Source organism: Balaenoptera ricei, chromosome 6, assembly GCF_028023285.1.
Source record: "Balaenoptera ricei isolate mBalRic1 chromosome 6, mBalRic1.hap2, whole genome shotgun sequence".
NCBI classification, from domain to species: domain Eukaryota; kingdom Metazoa; phylum Chordata; class Mammalia; order Artiodactyla; family Balaenopteridae; genus Balaenoptera; species Balaenoptera ricei.
Genome location: NC_082644.1, coordinates 34,839,066 through 34,853,873, shown reverse-complemented (window position 1 = coordinate 34,853,873; position 14,808 = coordinate 34,839,066). Strand labels below are relative to the sequence as shown.

Here is a 14,808-nt window from a genome sequence, read left to right as displayed (position 1 = left end):
AGAATAGCTTTGCAAGATTGGGTAAAGGGTACATGGGATCTCTCTGTATTCTTTCTTACAACTGCATATGAATCTATAATTATCTCAAAATTAAAAGTAAAATTTTAAAAAAAAGCTAAAGGAAGCTAAATAAATACAAGAAAATTAGGTAACAGTGCTTTTTTTAAAAAAATATTACTTTATTTATTTATTTATTTTTATTTTATGGCTGTGTTGGGTCTTCGTTTCTGTGCAAGGGTTTTCTCTAGTTGCGGCAAGTGGGGGCCACTCTTCATCGCGGTGCGCGGACCTCTCACCATCGTGGCCTCTCTTGTTGCGGAGCACAGGCTCCAGACGCGCAGGCTCAGCAATTGTGGCTCACGGGCCTAGTTGCTCCGCGGCATGTGGGATCTTCCCAGACCAGGGCTCAAACCCGTGTCCCCTGCATTGGCAGGCAGATTTCCAACCACTGCGCCATCAGGGAAGCCCCGGTAACAGTGCTTTTTAAAAGAGAATTGGGGATGTGAAGTGAGTAGATGCTGTACGGGGCTGTATGGTGCTTAGCTGGGGCTGAGATGAGCTGGGAGGCCAGAGGGGCTGGCGCTGATTGGGGCCAGCTGGGCTGCTTTTTGTACAGACCAGAGCAGCTGCACATGCTCCTAAGGACTGGGCAGAGCTGACTAGAACCCTGAATGGCTGGAACCCTGGCAGGCATTAAATATTATGTCTTTCTCTGACCTAAGCCTATTTGGTTGTTCATAATCACTAGGTTTTCTTGTTGCCTCCAGTAATTAGAGATAAATTTTGGCTACAGATCTCCTCCCCAACAACCAGCCAGCAGATGGTATGTTATAAAATTCAAACAAGACTCAGACCAAATCCTACCAACAGAAACATTCATTAGTAAGCTGGCATCAAAATAGTCATGAACCTATTCTTATAGCTCAGTGGAGTCCCAGCTCTCTGTCCCTTAGGCACTCTGTGAAGGCTCATCCCAGGTAGATATGATAATATTCTGGGGGCAGGGTGCAGTCAAACTTCTAGCAGGGTCAGGTGACAGAATCCTCCACTATCAGCAGGACATGGGGCCAAATCAGTTCAAGGCCAAGAACACTACTCTGCCATGCTAGCAGATATTACATCCTTGTTCATAGGAGGGCAGAAGTGCCTGTACAATATTTCTAGCTAATCCACATATCTTGGAAGGCACTTCCTCAGGAAAATTATTTATAACATCTCTTAGGCTAAGGGGCAAACCCTCTAATGAAAGTTAAGTTAGCTAAGGCACAGATATTGATGAACTCTAATTTAGCATCTTTAAAAATTAACTAAAACCTGGATTTAGCCAAGGTCCTGGCAAAAACAGCACACTCAAATTGGGTAACTAGAAGAGAGTTTAATAAAAGGATGATTTACAAAGTGTGACTAATGTGTAGAGAACCCACGAGACTCTGGAGCTACTAAGGGCAGAGCTGTTGTCACCTGTGAACCTGAAACGGTTGGGGGATGAACAGTTACCAGAACCAGAGGGTGGAGAGAGCTGCCTGACAGAGCTGCGGCCTTCAGCAGAGGGATACAGCCAGCCCACAGGGAGAGAGCAGAAAGGAACCCAACCTCACACTCCTCTCTCTCTCTTACCTGTTGCCAGTGTCCCCCAACCCCCACCAAACCCCACGGAAACCAGAAGCCATCTGAGGCCCTTGGTGCACGGCAGCCTCCTAGGGCACACAGCAGGGCAAAGAAAGGCAGAGGGTGAATCCCGAGGGGCAAGTAGAAGAAACACAACACACACCACCTCTTGGTGTGGTGGTGTATTCCATTCCTAGGTAATCTACCCAAGAGAAACAGAGGGACTTCCCTGGTAGCACAGTGGTTAAGAATCTGCCTGCCAATGCAGGGGACATGGGTTCGAGCCCTGGTCTGGGAAGATCCCACATGCCGTGGAGCAACTAAGCCCGTGCACCACAACTACTGAGCCCGTGTGCCACAACTACTGAAGCCCGTGAGCCTAGAGCCCGTGCTCCCCAACAAGAGAAGCCACAGCAATGAGAAGCCTGTGCACAACAAAGAGTAGCCCCCGCTTGCCGCAACTAGAGAAAGCCCGCACACAGCAACGAAGACCCGATGCAGCCAAAAAAAAAAGAGAAATGGAAACATATGTCCATGAAAAAAAGCACATAAGAATGTTCATAGCAGCATATTATATAGCCGAAAAATGGGAACAACCCAAACATTCATCAGCTAGTAAATGAATAAACAAATTGTGGTATATCCATATGATGGAATATTATTCTGCAATAAAAATGAAAGAATCACTGACACATGCTACAACATGGATGAACCTCAAAAATCCTGTGCTAAATGAAGGAAGTCAGGCACAAAAGACTACATATTGTGTGGTGGCATTCATATGAAATGTTCAGAAAAGATTAGTGGCAGCCTAGGACTAGGGATGGGAATGGGGGATTAACTGTGACCAGTTGTGAGTGATCTCATTAGGATCTTATTAGGATGATGGAAATGTGCTAAAACTGGATGGTGGAGATGGTGAACACCTTGGTTAATTTACTAAAAAATCATTGTACCATACACTTAAAACAGGTGAGTTTTATGATACGTGAATTATATCTCAAGAAGCTGTTTAAAATAAAAAACTGATTCACGTGCGTATCATATTATGCATGCTGAAGTATTTTAAAGTAAATTATATTCAGTCTAACAGCTGATCTTCAGCCATAAAGTATTATAACAAGTCCCACCCCTAGCCTGGAACCTATATAGTGAGGTTTCACTTTGTAAAAAGACAATCAATCAATATCTAGACATATATAGAATGTAATTAGGGGTGATACTCTACATCTGTTGTTCCTTTAAATAGTTGATTTTCTAGTATATTTTTAAATGACATACAAAGAAGTTTACTCAGACATTTTGGCTGGAACACAGCTATGGAAAAGAAACAAGCCACAGAAAATGTCTCAAAGACTTTTGTGTCAATTTTGACTGACCTTAGGTAAAGAAAGCTTCATTCAGACCAGACTGAGCAAAGGAGAAGGTGGGAAGCAGGTTCCCTAAGAGAAACTCATCTTCAGCTGGGCCCGTATCACACTTCCCTCTGAAAAACAGCCACCACGGAAAAACTAAACCAAGAAGAGTGAACCCCAAGGTAAACTATGGACTCTGGGTGATAATGACATGCCAGTGTATGTTCACTGTAGCAAACTTCCCACTCTGGGGTGTGTGTGCAGACAGGGGTATATGGGAACTCGCTGTACCTTCTGCAAGATTTTGTGGTCAATCTAAAATTGCTCTAAAAAATAAAGTCTATCTTAAAACTTTAAAAATAAATAGAAAATTAAAAGATAAAAAAATAAGAACTGTCCCATTTTAAGGCCAGTGATATCATAAAGTCTTCTCTTTCTCTCCTGGAAAATTCCCCACCCCGACCTCCAGCCCTCATTTTCAGTCTGGGAATCTATCAAAGGATGGCTAAAGAATTAAGCACCTTCGTCTCACAATTCACTTCATCAGCCTCCCGAGGGGGAGATTGTCCATTAAATGGAAAACAATTTGCATTTTCAACACAAAGGATGCTCTCTGCCTTGTGTGCTTCCAGCCTCTCCTGAATTGTGCCATTTCTCTCAAGAGCCATAGACGTTTTAAAGGTTCCATTTGAAGTGGTCTGAGCCAGGAGAGGGGCACAGAGAACACTTGGTTGTCTGGGCCAGCATGTTCCCTTTGTCCTTTTGAGCAGGGCTCAATCTTCTTTCTAGAATGTCCAGGCTGACGGGCTCCATACGTGGGTTTTGCCACCACCCCCCTTCAGGGAGTTAAACCCCAGAAGCACGCCCTCTCCCAGAATTCCCTGCCAGGCACTGTGCTAAAGAAGAATGGCTGCTGCTGTGATGAATAGACCATTTTCCTTCTGCTGTGTGTTAGGGCCTAGGTCAAGGAAGGTACTTGTTGCTGCTAATCTATAACAGGTGGTGGGAATGCCAGGGAAGACAGGGCTTCTTCTGTGTGGCAGTAGATAAAAGAAAGGGCTTGAATTCAGGTGCCAAAGGAATGGAAATGGTGTGAAATACAGAGTGAAGCAGAGGCTTCAGAGGCATGAAGAGCAGGCCCATTCTTGTCCTTCCTCCTCCAGCCCATCCCTCTCCACAATTTTTTTCACCTGATTCCAATAATGCTTGAAATTCCTTTAAAAGGAGGCAAAGTCACTATTGCCACTCTAAATACAAATACAGATTAGGTTAAAATGTAATATAGAATAGGCTACTGGAAAGTTGTAGTAAAAGTCCCTATTTCTACCATGAAATGCAAATAAAACATGCAACCCGGACATAATACATAAAATAAATATAAGAAGACTCCAAAAGATAATGAGAAGATCAGCTATGGGCCTTGAGACCTGAGGAAACTGGTGGTGAGTTTCCTGGGTTTTCTTTTTGCCTCATATATCCCAGACTTATTGCTGGAGAAGCTGGATATTCAGAAACACCAACAGTGCAGACATAAAAAGTCCAAATAAAAGCCTGCTCTCTCTAACCAAAGAACCAAAAAATGGCAGCCTAGCAAGGCAGAAAACTTTAGACAATAACTGTTGTACTCCAAACAACTCAAAAAAAAATCTATGTTCCTTTTGCCACCCCTGCCTCCAAAGGCTGAGTGGGGAGCTGACACTTCCACTCTGGTGAGGCTGAGTCCTAACAAGGACTCCAACCCCCTGCCAGGTTGGCATCAGAGAAGGATGAGCAGGGAGCTGGGACTTTCATTCCAGCCACCCCACCCGCCATGTCAGCAGAGACCTGAACATCCACTTCCACCTGACAGTGCCAGAGCACCCCTTCTGCTCTCTCCCCTCTTCCTTCCCCTGGGATGACGACAGAGGAAGCCTAGTGGAGATTCAGGATTTATACCATCACCACAATGATAGTGAGACTACCTCCTCCACGTACTGCTTGTGGGGAGCAGTAAGGATGCAATCTTGCCCCAAAAATCCAGAGTGGCTTATGAGAAGCCAGAACTCCTACACCCATCCAGCAGTAACAAGGAGGCAGCACCCCCCAAAGGAGGCCAGGTGGAAAACCTGGGCTTCTACCCCACCTGGTAGGAAAAAGCACCCCCTCCTCCCCCTGTTGAAGCAATATCAGTACAGACCTAAACCAGAAGATTTAAATATGATTCAGAGTCTCATAACATAAAACCAAAAATGTCCAAGATTCAATTAAAAAAAAAACCTCATCACACCAAGAATAAGGAAGATCTCAATTTGAGTAAGATAAAAACAATGGACAAATGCTAACATCAAGATGACACAGATGTTAGAATTATCTGACTAGAATTTTAAAGCAGCTATCGTAAAAATGCTTCAGAGAGCAATCACAAACACAATTAAAACAAATGAAAAATAGGACATTTCAGCAAAGAAATAGTAGATATAAAGAAAAATGAAATGGAAATTTTAGAACTGAAAAATACAGAAAGTGAAATTAAAAACTCAACGGATGGGCTCAATAGCAGAATGGAGAGACCAAGGAAAGAATCCATGAACTTAAAGGTAAAACAACAGGAATTACCCAATCTAAACAGAGAAAAAATGCACTGAAAAAAAATGAACAGCATCTCAGAGACCCACTAGACTATAAGAAAGGTCTTACATTTGTGTCATTAGAGTCCCAGAAGAAGAGAAGAGGGCTAGGCAGCTAGACAGAAAGAATATTTGAAGAAAGAATGAATGAAAAATTTCCAAATTTGTGAAAAGGTATAAACCTACAGATTCAAGAGACTGAGTGAATCTCAAACAACATAAACCCAAAGAAACCCACACCAAGAAACATAACTAAACTCCTGAAAACTGAACACAAAGAAAAACATCTTGAAAGCAATGAAAGAGAAACAACACCTTACCTATAGGGGAAAATGATTTGAATAACATCAGACTCATCAGAAATCATAGAGGCCAGAAGGAAGTGGCACAACATTTTTCAAATGCTGAAAGGAAAGGATTGTCAACTATAAATCCTATATTCAGCAAAATTATCCTTCAGGAATGAAGGGGAAATGTAGACAGTCTCTGATGAAGGAAAACAAAGAGAATTTGTCACCCGCACAGCTACTGTAAAAGAACAACTAAAGGAACTTCTCTAAACAGACAGGAAATAACAAAAGAAAAAATCTTGGAACATCAGGGAAGAAGAAAGAACAATAGAAAGAGTAAAAATATGGATAAGTACAACACATTTTCTTTCTCAAAAAGAAAAAAAAAAGCAATATATGGGAAAGAAAACACAGATTAAATATGCAATAATAATAGTGGCTAAACTTGGAGGGCTTACTCTATGCAAAGCATTTTGCCCACCTCATCCCGTTTAACTTTTACAAAAGCCCAGATGGAATTATCATCACCTCCAGTTTATTGATGTGGAAATTCTGCAGTGAGCATATTGGAGGCAAAGTTTGAACAGACAGACATCTGATCCATTCCCAACCTCGAATTTTTAACCATTACAATCCACAGCATTCCAGACTCTGAACTGCTTTCCTTGAAGCAGCAATTAGCAGGGAAACAAGAACAGGCTCTCTGGGAGAGAGGGAATCCTGCATGAAAGAAAGGTAGGGATCCCAGAAAATTGTTTAACACAGCCTTAGAAAAGAACAAAAGGAAACAAAGAATAAGATTCTACAAGAAGAAGAGCAAAACAAGAATTAGTCTAGAAGAGAAACAGAATTTAGAATTTGAAGGTTCTTGGGAGACATCTTTTGTGCTCATAAAGACCTGGAAGCCCAGAAAGGATGTGTAACTTGTCCAAAATCTGCAGACAGTTAGTGTCTGAATGAGGACTGGAACCCATAGCTCCTGACCCCCAGGCCATTGCTTTTGAAAAGAGTAAGGAAATGAATTGCTAAGGAGAATCCGCACATGGGTCTCCTCTAAGAAGAAAGAAAAGTGTCTGAGTCTTAAGATATCAAGGGGGCCACAGGTATATCAGGTCAGCATGAATTTGAGGAAAGAATCTGGAAAATCATATAGAAATAACCTGAGTTCTCCAGAGAACTGAGAGGTAAGGCCTTGGATCTTGTGGATGAAAGATAAGACCCTTTCCAGAAAACTGGTCTAAGGTGAAAAAACAGTTATATAAGAGGTGATATAGTTTTAACACAAATAGCTAGAAAAGCTTTCCTTCTGATTTGGGGTATGGAAGATACAAGGCTTTGGAAGGGTTGGCACATGGTCTCTCCAACCTCAACACTCAAATATAACCACTCGTCTACTGAGTGTTGGGCACTACTGATCATCAGAAAGTTGCTATATACAAATTAGGATAAGAGCAAAGACGAACTCTTTAGCTGGAAGAAAAAAACAAAAACAAAAACAGAGTTGAAGCAGAATGTCAGTACCAAAGAAATTATCTTCAGAGCATGGAGGATGGGGGGTAGACCCAAAAGACCAGCACTAGGAGCTTTTAAGTGGTATGGTTCAGCTCTGTTAACTAAAAAGAAAACCAAAAGTTTCTATCAGGTACCTCCAATATACCTTGCAATGTTCATTTCACAGAAGATGGTTTGACCTCTCTCATGACACAGGCCTTTAGGAACAAGAAAACACATGAGTACTACACTATTGTTGAATGTAGTTTTCATAATTGAAGTGCTTTTCATTACGTTTTTAAGGTGTTGATTTTTAACAGCCATCCTCATAATTTCTAGGATTCTATTTCTTCTATCGTATTTTACATGGTTCTAGAGGTTAGTATAATAGGCACAAGGAAGAAAGAAAATATATAGGAATTCCAGGAAACAATACTTCATTAGTGAAAATGTCGAACTTGTAATAATACTACTAATAATGGCATACAAAACTACATATGCTGTAAACACATTTTTAGAAAAGCGTAACTACCTACTGTCTATCTATCTATCTGTCTATCTATCTATCTATCTACAGAGAAACAAAAAGCCTGGAAGGAAACACTCAAGGACTCTAATCACACTCCAGTGACTCTCAGCCCTATCAGATTCTCTCTTTATATTATATTTTTTAATGCCCATTAATCTTGAAGTGAAAGTTTTATATATATATATATATATATATATATATATGTGTGTATATATATATATGTGTGTATATATATATATATATATATATATATATATATATCCTACCTACACAAATGATTTTTAAATCAACATATGCCCTAGCTATAATGTAAAGGGTAAATAAAAGGAAAGTAGTTTATAATTTTTTTATTGCTTTAGGTATATAAATGCTTATGGTACAATTACCCTAGAAAATAACAGTGCCCCCATAAATTCCTAAAACAACTCCTAAGGGGAGATACTGCCACCTTTGAATATCATTGTATTTTTTTTAAAAGGTAGCCAGGCGATGAGATTATGATTTTTAAATTTCCTTTTTTATAGAAAATAGTTTCCTTCATAAGGGAATGTCCATTGCTTTTATAATCAGAAAACTAGTGTTTGGGGTGGGAGTCATGTGACTATGATGTGTTTAATAAAAGGGGAGGAGAAAGTCTCCATGGACACAACTTACCTCGAATGAATACGCTTTCCCAATCCCATCTCCTGCTCCAGTGATCACTGCAAAAAGCAGAAATGGTTTTAAAGGATAGAATTAATCTTTAAACCCCTTTCTCACTGGCTACATGTTATTGCAGGCCTACTCTCTAGGACACAATATTCCAAAGCACCGCCCTTCTGCTCTCCAGCCCTACTCCGCTCAACTGTGAAGTTCCCAGCCTTGACTCCCTTCACTAAATGTTCAAAATGAAGCTTTTTTTTCTTTTTTTGGATGGGGTTGTGGGGGAAGGGTTGGTGAGGCTATGAAAAACATGCTCCAAAATGAAACAAAGAACGTTAGCCAGGGAACATTTTATTCAGACCCCATAAGGGTTTAGACATTTCTAAGCCTGAATTCATCAAGGACAAGCAGTGTACGCTATTATCTCTCTACCCACACACCCAATTATCACTGTAAGGACATTTCAAGGTTCCTACTGAAAGTTGAGTTCTCCCCACTTCCTATCCTCACTCTCACAGGACAGCAGCAATCAAAGCCCATTGAAGATAGAGAACTTAATAAAGACGAAAATACAGAAATACAAAAAGAGGATGCAATGACATGAAGGAAGCTAAAGAACTTGTGCTCACTGGATCTATTGATTAATAGATAACAACGAGATGGGCCTTCTAGTCCTTTTATAGCCAACAGCACATACATATTTAATGACTGAGCTCTAGGGTAAACTTCATTTGTGTGAATGTCACAATTTCAAAACACAGTACAATTCAGTATATACATACCTGCAGTTTACCTTTGCACCAACAATCGGAGGATATGCTTTCCAAAAGTGTCTACAAAAGCTATGTATACATTTAGTTTACTTGAGAGGGAGAGCAGACCAAGCTGAAAAAGCTTCAGGCAGCACACTGGCAGAAGCACCCTCATTTTAATAATTACCAGTGATTTTATTTGTTTATTTGGGTACTTTTAAGTGACTCCACGTATATGACTTGTTTTACTCTGTAGAAGTACTTTGCTCAGGGTTGTTGTCTTCTGCCTCACCTTCCCCTCCATTACCGGCATCCTCAAAATCACCCCGTACAAGGCCTGAACTATAGTCAAGATAACGTCAGTAAGTGGCTGGTACCTACTGAGTGTTTACTTTCGGCCGTGCACTATATTTTTGGGTTTTGTTTTTAGTCACTTAGACCTTATTATTTACAAGTTAAATTACACAGCGTGAGATGGACAGGAGGGAGAAGAGGGGAGGAAGCTGGCTCCTGAGGTTCTTGGCCACCTCCATCCCCTCCTCAGTGCATAGCAAAGTCTTCAGTGCTGCCTCTGCCCCGGTGTCCAGATCAGGCCTCGGAACACAGCTTCCAAGCCAGAAATGAGGTTCTGGCTCTGACACCCCAGAGCACCAGGGCTCCCACTAGCAGCTTCTTCATGGCGGGTGGTGGGAATGTGAAGGCATCAGTTTGTCTACGTGAGGGTGACAGATGAGGCCACTGGAATTCAGGGAGAAAGTGGAATAGGCATTGTAGGTCCAACAAAGCTCTTCCTGGTCCGGCTTACAGAAATGCAGAAGGAGCATGTGGATGGGCAACCCCACAGCCACCATCTCATCTGATATTCAAAACAAGCCTATAATTCAGGGAACATCATTTTCCTTAGTTTATATTTGAGGAAGCTAAGGGAGAGAAAGTTCTTAACCCAATCAAGGCCACACTGCTAAAAATGATGACTACAGGATTTGAACCCAGGCTCTGACTTTGGGGTCACAAATCTATAAAGAATATCAGTGATGGGACTTCCCTGGTGGTGCAGTGGTTAAGAATCCACCTGCCAATGCAGGGGACACGGGTCGAGCCCTGGTCCGGGAAGATCCCACATGCCGCGGAGCAACTGAGCCCGTGCACCACAACTACTGAGCCCACGTGCCGCAACAACTGAGGCCCGCATGCCTAGAGCCTGTGCTCCGCAATAAGAGAAGTCACCACAATGAGAAGCCCGCGCACCGCAACGAAGAGTAGCCTCCACTCGCAGCAACTAGAGAAAGCCTGCATGCAGCAAGAAAGACCCAACGTAGCCAAAACAAAAAGAATACCAGTGACAAAATTAGGAAATCAACCACATATGACCGCATATGCACTTCTTTTAGAACGTGTGTTCTCAGAAGGGCTTTGCTGTACACTGATGGGCAGAGTTCTAAGCCCCTCAGAGCACAGGCATTTGAATCTGTGTGATGCAGAGTATTTGGATCCAGAACATTCAAGTTCAAACTGCTTAGCAAGTTCACTGGAGACATCATACTGCCCTGAGAGGGAGTGCTCACACACACATATTCTCTCTCTCTCTCTCCAGATTAACAAGCAACAATTAAAAATGCATTTTTTCATGCCAAACAATTTCCATATAGTAATTTTTTTAGCTTTGGCAAATAAGGATACAGGATGCCTAGTTAAACTTGAATTTCAGGTAAACAACAAATAATTTTTTCGTATAAGAATGTCCCACATAATATTTGGGGTGTCATATACTAAAAAATTTATTCTTTATTTATCTGAAGTTCAAATATAACTGAGTATCCTGTATTTTATCTGGAAGCCCCATAAGGTTGTTTACAATCTTTCCTATTTAGCCTGGCATTGTATTTCTAAAGCCACATAAATTCTTTTTTTTTTTAAATCATTGGATTTCTTGGTGCCCAACTGTAGTGTGAAACCTGACAGTTGGGTTTTTGTTTTTGTTTTTTTCTTTTTTGTAATGCAAGTGCCTGACTTTGATTGCCAATGAGGCATCAACTTCAAAGAGGCATCAACTTTAAAGATGGTGATTTCTAATAAAAGCTATGCTGCCCACACGATCATGTAAAGAGTCAGGCCACCTCCCCCAAATGAGGTTCCTTTGTTTTAAAAATCTTGATTGATTTCAATAACTGACCATTTGGACCACTTGTTTCTTTCTCTTCCTGTGCTTTAAATTCCTGCTCTTATGTTTTAAATTCACCATTAAAGAGTGAGCATGTGAAACCCTAGGCCCCCACCCCAGAATAAAATAAAAGAAGAACTCCAGGCGCATTCACTCTCTCTCTCTCTTTGCACCCATGACCTTGCTATGTGGCACCAGGTGTCCTACATAATTTCCAGGTCCTGTAAGTAATAAACCTTTTTTTTTTTTAAAGTTTCCTGATGGTTATTGCTGAAAGCCATCTTGCAATCACAGTAAGAACCACAAGGGCCAGCCTGACCACAATATTGGTTATTGATAGACTGATACCAGCACATAACACCAACTTTGAAATGCAAACTTAGCATTTCATTCAAGGACATGCTGAAACCATAGCCTCACGTCCTTCACCTTAAACTCAGTATGGAGCTGAAATTCTGTATGGAAGTTCCAGGAGCTAAATCCCATTGGGAGGCAGCAATTAATCAATCTACTTGGGACACAAACCAGACCCAGATTCCATATATTACCATTTAAAAAACATGTCTCCACAGAGATCTTTATTGCCTTGATTTTGTATTACCCTCACTTCTTGAAAGGGCTCAGAGAAATTTTTTTTAATAAAATGAATTTAAATTATTGGATTTCAGAATGTTGAAACACCCTTTAAGAAAATGGAAGCACCCTGGGCTTTTGAAAATCTGGAGAAGAGGATACATAATTTTCTGCAGCATCTATTATTTGTATCATCAGAAACTCCAAAAATAAGAAAACCCAACTAGTGAAAATGAGAGGAGAAGCACACAGGCAAGGACTGAGTCACATTGTTCCCTAATTATCCTCCTGATGCCCCACATCTCATTTCTCAGACAATCCTAATTTCATTCGTGCTTTCCAGCCTCCCAAATTAAAATAACCCAAAGGAATTACATCTTTGCTCTCAAAAGGAAAAGATGCAATATATCTTTTGAAACCTAAGTGATAATAAGCAAGAACAACAAAAAAACAAGAGATGGAAAACTTTCTTTACCTGCCCACTGTCCCATTGACTTCAAGAAAGACCTTGGTGAAACCTTCCAGAAGTGCAGGAAAATACATTTGGAGAATCTCACACATTTCACCAGGTGGACCAGGCACACCAGCAGCCCTACAAAAATGAAGAACTGTTCCAGAACCTCCCCCATGATGGCACCGCAGCAGATGCTGTTTTGGACCTGGTTGGGGCCCTCACAGCCTCCAGGGGCGAGCGTGACTGCTCTGGAGGAGTGTCAGTCAGTCCCCTTCTGGAGTCACTGGACACATTCCAACGCGTCACTGTGTCGAGGCATTCAGATTGGAGTAACTTCTTTACACAATCCTCTGATTCACAGGCTTCAGAATAAAATATTCTTCCTAATATCTTTATAGCACTGTTGGGCTTTTGTGACACAGGGGAGTTGGAGAAGAAGTAAAAGGTGGACATAAAGAAAGATAAAGCCTGGACAAAGAAAAATGGCAGCCCAGCATTCCCTCCCTGAATTTGGAAGCTAAAAAAGATACTTAAAAGTATGCAAAATCCTGTAAGTCATTCATTCAGCAAATATTTATTGACTGCCTACAGGTGGCATCACTCTTTGAGGCGTTGCGAATATAAAATAGTAAACACGGCCAGTCACTGCCATGGGGGAGCTGAGAGTCACAGTCAATGTGCGAATAAATAAGATAATGTCAGATATCAGTGCCGTGAAAAAGTGCTACTGAGTGACTTGTTAGAGTGACTAGTGAGCACAGGAAGAAATTCTGTGAAGAGGTGGTATTTTGAACTGAAATTTGAACGAAAAGGAGACAGCAAAGACAGCAAACCTGCAAAGATAGGTTTCCCCCTCCAGGCTGAGGGAACAGCTAGTGCAAGTGACCTGAAATGAGAAAGATACATGTATTTGAGGAACAAACAGCACTACATAGAGGAACTGGTCTGTAGAGAACAAAGGAAGGAAAGAATAAAGTAAGGTGAAGGCATGGGGAGGAGCCAGACACTCCTGGTGAGGAGTTTGGACTTTATGAGCAACAGGAAACCACTGAAGAGACTCAGACAATGGTGTTATCTAATCCGAGTCACTCTGGATGCTGAGAGAAGATGACCTTTTGGAGATGGGGATGGAGAGTGGTCGTGAAACTGAAGCAGGGGGAGCGAGAAGACTATGACAGTCATCCGAGAAGAGTGCCCCCATGTTCATCCTTTGGCCCCCTTCGCCTTCTGTCCACACTTACTCATTTGGTGACGTTACCCAATCTCTTGACTTTAAGGACGCTGTGCACTGAGGACCCCCAAATGTATAAGTTCAGTGGTAACCCAGGCTGCTCATCCAGACTTGCATTTCCAACTGCCTACTTAACACCTCCATTTGAATGCCTAATAGTCATCTCAAGCTTAAGTCTAGTACTGGTTTCTGATATTACCAGCAAATGTCAAAACGTGTTCCCCTTGCAGACTTCCCTATCCCAGAACATGGCAACTCTTATGTTCCAGTTGTTCAGGTTAAAAACCTTAGAGATATCCTTGACCCCTCTCTTTCTCTCACATCCTGCAGCCAATCTGCCTCCTGTTAACAAACAATTGTATTTGTTTTCAGTTTTAGATTATGCTAAACAACATTGCTATGGATATTCTTTTTTTTTTTTAATTAATTTAATTTTTTTTTTTTTTTGGCTGTGTTGGGTCTTCGTTTCTGTGCGAGGGCTTTCTCTAGTTGCGGCAAGTGGGGACCACTCTTCATTGAGGTGCGCGGGCCTCTCACTATCGCGGCCTCTCTTTTTGCGGAGCACAGGCTCCAGACGCGCAGGCTCAGTAATTGTGGCTCATGGGCCCAGTTGCTCCACGGCATGTGGGATCTTCCCAGACCAGGGCTCGAACCCGTGTCCCCTGCATTGGCAGGCAGATTCTCAACCACTGCGCCACCAGGGAAGCCCCACTATGGATATTCTTGTATTTGTCATTTCCCACACGTGTGCATGTCTCTCTCACACACACACACAAATACACATGATTGCAGGGTCATACATGTTATACATGTACAACTTCAATCTTACTAGTGTGTCAGTCCCACTCAGGAGGCAAACCACACAGCAATTTGAACATGGACTATTCAATATTAAAAAATTAGTTGGGAATTAGCTACTAAAAGGGCATAAAAGAAAACTCAAAAGAATACTCAAAGGCTGAAGAAGAGTATTTAGGAAACAAATGAACTTGGAAGGGAATTCCTGGAGCCAAGGCTGGGATTCAGACCTCACTGGAGAGAGTGTGGTTGCAGCCAGCTGGTTGATGATGAAGTTCTCTGGGTTGCCCGAGACAGAGCTGTTCACAGTCAGGAGGA

The 14,808-nt window shown here is 41.7% G+C and overlaps 1 protein-coding gene across 1 annotated transcript in view; it reads right to left on the bottom strand.

Moving 5' to 3' along the window:
* The window catches only part of HSD17B3 (hydroxysteroid 17-beta dehydrogenase 3), a 45,958-nt gene extending 33,322 nt beyond the window's left edge, over positions 1 to 12,636 (bottom strand). Inside the window, exons 1-2 of the mRNA XM_059926311.1 lie at positions 12,483 to 12,636; positions 8,534 to 8,580 (exon numbers count right to left, since the gene is read on the bottom strand). Of these exons, the coding sequence (XP_059782294.1) occupies positions 8,534 to 8,580; positions 12,483 to 12,636 (201 nt within the window). The remainder of the gene's footprint in view (positions 1 to 8,533; positions 8,581 to 12,482) is intronic.
* Positions 12,637 to 14,808: the final 2,172 nt, after the last annotated feature.